Source organism: Cynara cardunculus, unplaced genomic scaffold (genome assembly GCF_001531365.2).
Source record: "Cynara cardunculus var. scolymus isolate 2C unplaced genomic scaffold, CcrdV1 Un_Scaffold_1571, whole genome shotgun sequence".
Classification (NCBI taxonomy): Eukaryota; Viridiplantae; Streptophyta; class Magnoliopsida; order Asterales; family Asteraceae; genus Cynara; species Cynara cardunculus.
In genome coordinates, this window is record NW_020200801.1 from 75299 (window position 1) to 87368 (window position 12070).

At 35.4% G+C, this 12070-nt stretch overlaps 1 protein-coding gene across 1 annotated transcript; it reads left to right on the forward strand.

Moving 5' to 3' along the window:
• Positions 1-6151: 6151 nt before the first annotated feature.
• On the forward strand, positions 6152-9816 carry LOC112502550 (wall-associated receptor kinase 2-like). The gene is made up of 3 exons (XM_025106499.1): positions 6152-7061; positions 8034-8192; positions 8515-9816. The coding sequence occupies exons 1-3, from the start codon at positions 6152-6154 to the stop codon at positions 9735-9737; spliced, it is 2292 nt and encodes a 763-aa protein (XP_024962267.1). The 3' UTR covers positions 9738-9816.
• The last annotated feature ends 2254 nt before the right edge of the window (positions 9817-12070 follow it).

Below are 12070 nucleotides of genomic sequence, written 5' to 3' on the forward strand. Positions count from 1 at the left end.
CATACATGTATAAATCATGTGTCATGCCATCTTTTCACATATATGCATGCACAATATCATGAATATCATGTTCACATATATAGTTCATGCATTTCTACTTAGATATGCATATTTCACGTAATCCACATAATAAACATGTATAAATTACCTTAACCTAGGTTGTTTCAAATCAGGTTATAACAACGTTGGGGCATGAGACGAGTTTTCCTCTCAGGTTTATCATCTTAGATTTAGATCATGTTTGGCAATCATAAGGTGGCTTATTTTTTGAGCTCATTGAAAAATCCCCATTTGGTCAACCATTAACTAGCTTCTGGAAAAGCTACTTCAAGTAGCGTTTCGACAAGCCCTATGGGATTTTTCTTATTGTTTCCAGTTATGTCCCATATATATTTTCAATTAATTTTTCAACATGTCATTTTACATTGTCTTCTAGCTTACCAGCTATCTTATTAGCCAATAACTAGCTTTTCAATTAACAACTAGTTTACCCGCCAACACATAAGTTTGGAAACATAGCCTTATGCATCCACCTTTTTGTGGGCTCAATAAATCTGGTAGCATGACAGAGAAACATAAGCTATTTGCATTTGCAGGTTTATGTTGACACTGTCGAAGATGCTGAGACGTACAGACTTAAAAACTCTTAGAAAAGATTCCCATCCATCCAATTTGTTGTTGCAAAGAAAGTTGATAGTCTCTATCCAGTTGTCAGTGGAGTACGCATAGTTGCCAAGGTAATTTTTTGGTTGACTGATCATCTTATCTCTTCCTAGAAGACTTTCAATGTTATCGTTCAGGTCATTAGAGACCAAGCATTGCGAAATTGGAATCTTGATGAAATTGCTGAAAACATGCATATGAACTTTGGATCCGGATAACCTGGAGGTGAGATTGATTTCGCTACTTTACTTTGCATAAATTACAAAATTGTCAATTGGTTATTTAAAATGAATTTTTACTAACAAAAATAATATCTTTGACGAATGTTTATAGACATCCTGGTACTAAGGCCTGGTTGAAACAACACAAATAGTCGGTATTTGGTTTCTCCGTCATTGGTCCGCTTCAGTTGGGGCGTGTAATTCCTACTTTAAGGATGGTGTTCAAGTGCTATGGTGAGTCCTCACTCGAAGTTCGCTATTCTTAATCAAGATTATTAAATGGTTGATATTTTTGTTTCCTTGCATTTTAAGAATTTCACGATCAGTAGTGTAAGCTTTAGTTCAAAACATGTTTGCAGCTTCCTCTCATTGGTGAATTTTAATTGCTATTTCATTAGGTGTGCTAAGTCCCTAAATATGTCATATTGCATAAAGTTGATCAAGACTATGTTTGTCATGTCGCTTAATAAGCTACTTGTTTAACTAGATAACAATATAAAATGACGTGGAAGGACAATGCTGAAAGATTAATTCGAAAAATATAAGGGGCATAATTGGAAAAATGGAAAAAAAAACCTGCCGAGGCTGGAGCTTATTGAAACACTACTTTAGAAAGCTCAGAAACAAACTAGCTTATGGTTGCTAAACATGACCCAAGTAGTATGTGGGAGTTGATGGTTGACGGTAACTGCGCTGTTAATAGCGGTAACAATAGTTGTTCACGGTCCTAGAAGGAATTGCAGTGGTTAAATGGAGGTCCTAAATAACGGTGTGATTTACCACTATATGGCTGCTTTTTACACAAAATAGTAGTCCGCATAACCGCTAGTTGTGGTTAGGCTTTTTTTTGTCTAACCAGTTTATATTGGACCTAATTTAAATGATTCGGGCTTTTATTTTGGATTTGACTTGTTTTCCTTAATGATATAAATCATTTGATCCTTCTATTTATCTTTATAGTCAATGATTATAATATTTAGGTTTTCAACATCATCGAGCATTCAACCACATTTCCTAAATCCCTCCACCATCATTCTAAGTCATTTAATGAAGTTCTTTTTTATATGAACTGCTACTTTTGAACCGTTATACAGTTGTACTACCACGATAACCTCTATTTTAAATCACAATATTGATCGCGATTTGGTATTTTGACCGTTGTAACAACATAGGACTGTAGTTACATCGCACAATTTGATCAAGTAGCATCTTCATCAATGCTATTACAAAAGTAAGCTGTGGGTTTCCACGAAAACAACCCCTTTACTCTTTAGGGTAGAGGCCAGTCACATCCCCTAGACCCTACTTCCTAGTGAGAGTACTGAGTTTGTTTGGTTTGGCTTGGCGTGGTTGATTGTAGTCACATTTTATATCAATCCTAGCTTACCTTTGTTTTCACACCGTTGTTGTGTTAATTCAGATACTCTCTTCTTTACAATCACACTGCCTTGATTTGGATTTTTTAGGAAGTCCCATTTCTAGGTTTATATTAAATCACATACACGAAAATATTAATGACTTTCCAATATCAATATCACGGTCATAGGCTCATTCGACATTTTATAGGCCTGGGCGTATGTCAAAATAAGGTCCCTCGATAGTTATGAAAAAAAGTATTCAATCAACGTTTTTTTTATTATTAAAAAATTGAATACAAGAAATGCTAATAATACATGGAGGAAAGAAATCTTACTCTTGTTTATTATAGATAGGAGAATACTTAAGATTCACATACTCCTTATTAGGTAATTAGCAACCAAGAATATATGAAAAAACAAGGGTAATTTGAAATCCTAAAATATAGATATGAATTTGACCATCTACTATGGTTGGTAATTTTTTATAATGTAAGAATGTTCTTACTTTATATCAAGAAATATGTGTTATTTTGATACAAAAGGAGAGCTCAAGTGGAGGAAGTAATCGAGAGAGTAGATGCGAGATGAATGATAGAGAAGATTATTAGGTTTATGTACAAGAAGGCAAATGGATCAGCGAGAAATGGAAGAAAAGATGATTTGTTGAGATCCAATAAGAACAATAACGAATGAGGCATGTGATGTGCAAACTCAAGCAATGGTTGGTTGAACACTTAAATTGGATCTTGTGGTGTGTAGTGGAATCCGAATATAAAATGAAGTCAAACAATAGATGAACATATTTAAATTTCCTTTTCTTTCTTTTTTGGCTCTAACAAAATAAGATGTTAGGATTAAAAGTATATGGAACATGACAAACATAAAGGAATTCGCTGAATACATTTAGCATGGAAATATATTGATTAATCACAAAACCATGAAACATGTCATAACACATAAAAATAATAGATGGATCGTCAAATAATAGTACAATATCAACTATAGAAACAAAAATAGATAGCAACAGCCTACGGAAAGCACTTAAGCAAATAGCAAGCCAATAGAAGTAGATCCAAATAGCAATAACAAACACATGAACTTAAAGTTGTTATCTGTTGAATTGTTGAAGCATGGAAACAATCAAGAAGATGGAGATAACTATAGCCAATAATATTGGACCTTGGTACCGGGTAAAAAAGCTTAGAGAGCTATTAAACAATAGCATATAACGAATGACCTTTTACCCTTTTTATTTTTATTTTTTTGATTACTATTATATACTAAAAAAATTGGGTCCTAATGCTTTTGGTCTCTGGCAGGTGCCCATCCCGCCCTCCCCTAGGGACGACCTTGCATGGTCATCGCATGCCGCATTCTTTCTCACTTCATCACCTGCTAGTGAAATTGGAGCTAAAAATTGTGTATATTTGTACACGTTGCATCTGTGACACAAATTATGGAGTGGTGTGGGTTTTATGATGTCATAACTTGTCATATTTTGGAGGGAAAATTACATGAAAATGCAAAATAAAATTGTCTGATTCTTGTTTTGTGTAACGTACTCTCATAACCTTCATATTATTGCCCCAGTTGTGATATCTCAAACATTTAGATCAAAGTACGTTACATGAAATAGGAGTCATATCAAAGTATATTACATTTTTATGTATTCTCAAATGTAATCGAGGTACCTAAATGTTTGAGATGTCACATCTGTTGTACCAAAATAGGTTAGCATGTAATTTCTAGTTTTTGCAGGAAACTGATGAAGGCTTGGGCTCTTAGTGAGTACTGAGCTTTTAAGCCAACCACCTAGCAGACCACTGTTTACCTAATTTTCCTATCAGATGATGATGGTGGCTTGTGCTTTGATTTACTTGATTTGAACTCCGCAAGAGGTTGATGAACAAAGAAAACATGGACCTTACGTTTGTACTCCTTGTGGTACTTATGCTCTAGGATTCTTCATTTGTTATACGAGAAATGTTGAGGAAATTAGGGTCTTGTGATAAATCACAATAAATATATAATGTAGATCGATAAGAATATGAGATTGCTTGAGAGTTATCTTTCTTGAAGTAAATTTTCAACCCATAATTCGGATGACTTACACGAAATTTGCTCGAGCATAATCTCGTTTAATTAGTGTCAGCAGGGCGTCCAATGGCCTGTTAAATATGTTCCTTAGAACAGGGGCCCCAAATTTTGGGGCCCAAATTTCACACCCAAATTCCAGCCTTCCAATCCCATCCCTCAATGTACCGATCATCATTCATCAATTTTACACCCAAATTCCAGCCCAAATTTCCTTGGTGTCTGTCATTGGCTCATCCCTGTAGCTATCGATCAATCAAAATGAAAAGCAGAAACAGAGAAACCCGGCCGACGCTTCGATATTCATCATCATCGTCTGATCAAAACGAAAAGCAGAAACATACCGTCTCATCGATTTTCGATTTGGAGATGGCTCAAAATACAAAGATGGGCAAACCGTAGATGGCTAATGATTTGGTTTAAGATTTGCAAGTCGCAACGACTAGTCGACAACAACAACGGTTAGATGTAGATGATTTTTGTAATGTTTGAACCTGAGGACCAGGACCTCAATACATTCTGCTAATTTCAGTAATTTGTAATGTTTGTTCCTGACTCCTAAGGTTCGTCTTTCTAGTTTCTATCATTGTTTTATTTTCGTTGGACTTGGAGATTAGGTTAAAATTGATGAATGATGATTGTGGGAATTGGGAAATTTTATTGTGAAGATTTAAGAATGAAGTGTAAGTTGTGTTACTGTGTAGCGGTAGCATTGTAGTTGATATGCCAAAGGCAAAAGCCAATCTTGTTATCCCCAATTCCCCATTACTTTCTCCAAACATTAGATCATTCCCACCACTATTAACATGCAAGGAACACCTATCTGCCATAACTTATATGATATGAACTTTTATATTTTGTCTTGTTTATTACTTGTTTTAGATGAACTATAATAGTAGGACGTGGTAACAAGGCCTCCAAAAAGATTAGGACGGCCCTGAGTGTCAGCTCTCAAAATTTCGTTTACGAGTATGACTAGTAGCAATAGCTCTTGAATTCTCCCCCTTTCTGCTCTTCCACTTATACAATAATTCAATTATCCTTAAACTATATGATTAATTCCTTTCTATAAAGCACAAATTTACTTAATTACTAGCAAAAGATGACATCTTTATACACATCTTATTCTATCCAAATCATTATTGCTATTTCATTCGAGGAAGATAATATCTCACACTTGAATTAAAAACAAAACGATACCCGATAAAAAGTAATTTAATATATTTTAACTTGAGACAAAGAACGTCATACATGTTGAATGAGATCTCAAAATATTGTTTTTGCATAATTAATAATGTTTTATGCATGTGTGCGGAATTTTCATTTAAAATATTACGTTTTATTGAAATATGTTTGTTCATACAACTATAACTGCAAAATAAGCTTAAGCTATGTATTTCATTATGTCAGGCAAAATATTGAAAATAATAGTCGGTGAATAATTATAGTTCTTATATATGATGGCAAAATATTGAACCAATTTTTGGAACGTATGATAGCTTTAAAAGAGTATCAAATATCTGACAATAATATATAATTTATTGTATGGTTATGTCACATCATTGCTGTTATTGGGTCACATCATTGCTGGGTCATAAGAACTAAAAGTCAACTAATGTAGTCTATATATATTATAATTGGGGTCCAAAAAAATATATATATATTATAATTGACAAACTTTGAGTCAGTCAACCGTGTCCCATATGATAAATAATTAATGGACACAAGTGTTTTATTGACCAAGAAGATATATATAAGCTTGATATAAGGTTAGATTGAGAACCCCCTCAAATACTATACACTTGTAAATAAGCCATGAAAACCCTTGTTCTAATGTGGGTACTACTTCAAATGCTGATCTCCTTTACAGCATCTGAAACATACACCCTCATTAACTCTACCAATTTAGCAAAGCCCGGTTGCCTCAGCCGATGCGGAGATGTAATTGTTCCCTACCCTTTTGGCATCGGCATCAAATCAAATTGTTCTATAAGCCATGAGTTTGATATCTACTGTGACAATTCTTCAAACCCTCCAAAGGCCTATTTTGTAGAAGGAAATTACAACTCAATCACATTGATATCTGACTCCACACTGCGGACTACTAATATGGTGGCTTCCACATGCTATTATCCAAATGCCACCATTAAAACTTCAGTTAATATTTCCACGGATTATACGGGTTCGCCGTACACGTTGTCAGAAGTGAATAAGTTCACAGTCATCGGCTGCAGCGATTATGCTTGGTTGACTTCAAGAACAAATTCAAGGGACGTGTCTACAGGTTGTATGGCCTTTTGCTCAAGACCTCAGGATGCTATAGGTGACCACTGTTCAGGAAGTGGTTGTTGTCAATCATCTATACCCAAAGACATGAACTACTATACAACTCAGCTAGCTACCTTCCAAAATTCAGCCAACTTGAGCTATACAAGGTCTTTTAATCCTTGTACACATGCATTTGTCGGTGAGGAAAACACATTCGAGTTCCATGGTGCAAAAGATTTGAAAGATACTTCCTTGGACAAAAAGATTGAAGCTAATGTTCCAATAGTGCTTGAATGGGCTATTGGTAATATGAGTTGCATTGACGCCAAAGCATTGGATGGTTTCGCTTGCCAATCAAATAGCAAGTGTGTTAACTCTACAAGGGAAAGCGGTGGATACCGTTGCATCTGTAATGAGGGCTATGAAGGAAATCCCTATCTATCTCCTGGCTGCCAAGGTACAATCTAAGTTACCGATTAAGCTTTACGTCTGTTGCAACTTATCATGTTTTCTTTTCACAACATTTCCTCAAGTTTGATATATGTTCTTAGAGATTTAATCGATATGAAAAACTTCAATCAAATGTAAAGTCAAACCAGCTTTAGTGGTAGCTTAACTGTCCCCRGTTTGAGTCGCCTTAGGACCACAGGTACCATTAGATTGATCAATTAATACCTTATTTCATATACCATTCGATTCCGATGACTTGTTTGAAAGTCAATAGCAAATTAGCATCATCAAGTTGGTTTGATGTAAATTACTTTAATTAATTGACAATTTCTAGATTTGAAAGTTTCCTTTAGTCAATGATAACCTTTGGCAAATTCAACTCTCCAAGACCATCCACTACTGTAATACAAACCGGTTACTTAAAGGGATACATAGGCAAAAAGTGTTGATGTCATACAAATCCAATTAAAGAAATTATGAGTTCTATCAAATATAATGGATTGCCTACGGTAAATCGAAAGGATTCCAAATACTAATGTCACATAAACATTTTTTGCTGGCGGGTTTGGTCAAAGACTCCGGTAAAAGTTATAAATCTATTGGTCCACGATGACTTTGGATCCACTTTTACCGGCAAATAAGATTTTGCGAACGGGTGTCGTTATTTGGTGGTAAAAGTTTCATTACCGACAACTTTTAGCTGACGATATTTCTTGTAGTATAATATTTTTCGAATTCTAAAACAATTTTAAGACGTCTTATGTTTTTTTATATTTATACATCTCTTTTGTTATATTTAAGATCTTTTGAGGATATATTTGGTTCATAGTTCGAAACCATATATGTAGTATGATTCAAAACACTAAGCAGAGTATCTATTTAGGATTGGACAATGTGATTAAATGATGATCCAACTTTTATAATTGTTTACTTGTATTTATATTATGATATGTTTTGTGAYGTTCTCTTTTATTTCTAGATATCAATGAGTGTAAAGATAAGGAGCGTTTTCCATGCTATGGAACTTGTGTTAATAATGGGGGGAACTACAAATGCAAATGTAAGCAAGGGTATTCTGGTGATGCCAAGATTCACGGTGGTTGTCGTCGCAATATTCCAATTCTCCAACTCTCATTAGGTAATTTCTATTTTTCTTCCTAGTCTTGAGAACATGTGTCGATTCTAACAAATACCCGTACACACGTAAACACTTTTCGGCAAAACAATCTTGCATGTTTTTGCTACTTGCCCTTGAGGATGGACCTAAAACTTTCCTTCGGTGATTATTTATGGTGTTTCTTTTAATATTTGGAACTAATGTAATAGGCCTATTGGGATGTCCGGCCCTTTTTAATAGTCATTAATTATACTTTTTAAGTTTATAGGACTTTAACAATGCTTCTTATACAGAACCCTGCATCTTATTCAAAAAATGTTAATTTTCACATAATTACATATAGGCTTGGGGATTGGATTCCTTGCRATACTGATTGGATTCTCGGTGTTGTACTTCATGGCCCAGAAAAGGAAGCTAGTTAAGCKAAGRGAAAGTTTCTTCGAACAAAACGGTGGTGTGCTATTGCAAGATAAACTAAAAAYCAAGGGTGGTGTTGGTATCGGTTCCATGAAAATTTTTCAAGTTGAAGAGCTAGAAGAAGCWACTAAAAATTATGCGGAAGATATGATTCTTGGCAAAGGAGGTAATGGCATTGTCTACAAGGGAACCCTACCAGATAAGTGCATCGTAGCAATCAAGAAGTCCCAAAGACTGGATCAAKCACAAAGGGAGCAGTTTATAAACGAAATGGTGATTCTCACACAAATTAATCACCAACACGTTGTGCAACTTTTGGGATGTTGTCTGGAAACTGATGTCCCATTACTAGTTTACGAATATGAATCTAATGACACTCTTGATCGTCATATTCATAATCAAACGAGTGGCTTGGGAAGATTATCATGGAACAATCGTCTAAGGATAGCACATGAATCGGCTGGTGCACTTGCTTATCTTCACATAGATGCTAGAATGTCCATCATACACAGAGATGTGAAATCAACTAATATCTTGTTAGATGATAATTATACTGCAAAAATTGCAGATTTTGGTGCCTCACGGTTAGTCCCCTTGGGTCATGATCAAGTTAGTACGCTAGTTCAAGGAACTTTGGGGTACTTGGATCCTGAATATTTTCATACTGGCCAACTAACAGACAAGAGTGATGTGTATAGCTTYGGAGTCGTTCTTGCAGAACTCTTAACGGGAAAAAAGCCCCTCAGTGTGGAAAGATGCTTAGAAGAACGAAACCTTGCAACTTACTTTTTGAAGGCAATGAAGGAAAATCAATTGCTTGACATTCTTGATCACCAAGTGGTAAATGAGGCAACTGATGAGCAACTAAAAGCAACATGTGACCTGGCATGTARATGCCTTAACCAATTAGGTCAGAACCGACCTAGCATGAAACAAGTGACCATGGAGCTTGAAACATTGAGGAAGTTCAACAAACATTCTTGGGATGGCCAAGACAACTACAATGAGATGAGTAGCATAATGATTGAAAGTGAACAAGTTGATCTTTATACCATTCCTTTGATAGCTAATAGTGATACTTTTGGCGAATACAGTTCAAGTACTATGGGGATGAAAGACATGATGCTCCAAGTACAAAATCCACGTTGAGGATTTAGGAATGAATAGCTCTTTTACATGCCATTAACGTTCTTATATCCTATTTGTTATTTCATATTATACATTGTACTTATACTTAATATGTCATGTCATGTCTATTTTTATAGTTTTTTTTTCTTAAGTATAAAATTCTAGTATTTGTTATTATTCTAGATGTGTGTATATTTCCTTTACTATTTTCTTCTTAACTAATGTTTTAATATTTGTGTGTGTGGTTGCATATTAAGGACAACTTTAGGACACTTTTTAAGAAGTTGGTGAGTTGGCCTTCGTTACTCTCATTCCAAGCTATTGGGATATCTTCAAAGTTCCCTCTATAACGTACTAAGGGCTTATTGGTAATTTGTATTCAACTAGTTGTTAGCTATTGGGGTTGGTTTCAGTTGGTTGTTAGCTCGTGAAACAGTTTGGTGTCTGTTGTATAAATACACTGAAACCTGTGCGAGATAGGGGCAGATGTAGCCAAGTGGCGTCTGGTCAGTTGATTTATCTAGTTATATTCGTTTCAAATTTGATTAATCTCATACGCTAATTTCTCAAATGATCTTCATTTAATGTTTAATTCAANCTTATCTTCAATGGCCAATATTAGTTTTGTGCTTTTTGGAATATAACCAGGGGACAATCAAAAGGATCATGTGGTAGGGATAACAAGACGGGATGAAAAATCTTGCAAGTAGTGATGATGATATAATGGGTGAGTTATGTGTGGATTCGGGAATAGGAGAGGCTGGTGAAGTATATCCTAATATGAAGGAAGGAGAAGAAAGGTAGGAGAGAAACAATTTAGTTTGTAAAGTGTTAGGGACTGCATTTTGGATGAGATATAGGGATTGGATAAAACTCAAGAATCGTATCAGAAAGCACTTTTTGAATACAATAATGCAACCCTATTAGCCTTGGGTTCACGGATTTTGTATTGGGATAATTCTTCGGGTTATTCTCTCTTTTTCAAAGGCTGTGAAAATCAAGATTTTTATACCCAGCTTCTCGTTTTACATATTTAAATGAGAGATTGACGGTTATTTGCGGTTTATTGGTGGTTTAACGGTTATAATCGTTAATGGATAAGATAAAAAAAAGTTACAACCGAATCTGAACTTCTGTTTTCAGCAGACTCCACGAAGAGCTGGAAGTTCACTTTTAGCGACAACTGAAGACACATTCAGTGACAACAGCCACAACTGAAGACATCTTCAGCAACGACAACTGAAGGCTCTTCAACAACAACTTAAGTTGTTAAGCGATAGACGAGCACACACGTTCAATAATGGTTGAGTGATAACTGAATACGCACGACTTTGTGAAATTTCTAAGTCATTATAAGCCAAGGGGCTCAGCCCCCTGGGACCCCGCTAGGGGTGCTACCCCTAAGACCTTGTCAGGGGCGCTGCCCCCTTTACCCTACTTTATGGCAATCAAAGGTGATAAGGACAACATTTATAAGTGTGCACCCCACACCTCCTAACTTACGTATGTTTGCCTCATCGCTTTAATCGATCCCAAGTAAATCACAATTATACCATTATGCTTGATGACAGTAAATTCTTTTTAATAATAATGCATGTAATGATTAAAGAGACGAGGGAGGGAGTGTAGTGAGGGTGTTATAAAGGGAAGGGTGGATGAAGCTGGCAGTCGCGATGGATGGAAGGTAAAATAAGTGCAAGAGAAATTACAAATATAATCCACGTGGTTTAAGGAAACTATGATTTCATCACTCCACTCTCAAAAGTACACCATAGGATCCTCTAGTTTTGACTTTGTTTTAGTTTTCTTCCTTGACCCTACTATGTTACTCTTCTTTGTTTAAGTGCCCCACGTGCTAGTCACAATGGTGGGTCAATCCAAACCTGTAAACGAGCATTTTTTCCTTGCAAATAATCAAGGGAGAAAAACTATACCAAATCTCTAGGAGATATATAGAAGAGAAACATACCATTCTTGAACAACAATAGATGTGACACCCAAGAAAGATTTACAGAAGTCCATGATATTCGAATGATTGCAATGGAGCCACATTTATAGATCACCATTGTTGAGCTACCAAGAAGATGAAGAAAGAAAAACGATAAAGGGAAGATTTCGGTTTCAATGTGGGAGAAGAAAGAGGTAAAACAAATAAAGAAGAAGAGTAACGATTATAAATAAGGTGGGGACACAAGAGCAAAATGGCTACATTTTGCCCTCACATTACTAGCATGTGAGGGCACTTAAAAAGAGACGTGTAACGAACGTTATATAAATATCATAAGGATATAAAATAAAAATAAAGAAGTAAATAAATATAATAAATTTTTATAAAGATATAAAGTATAAATATT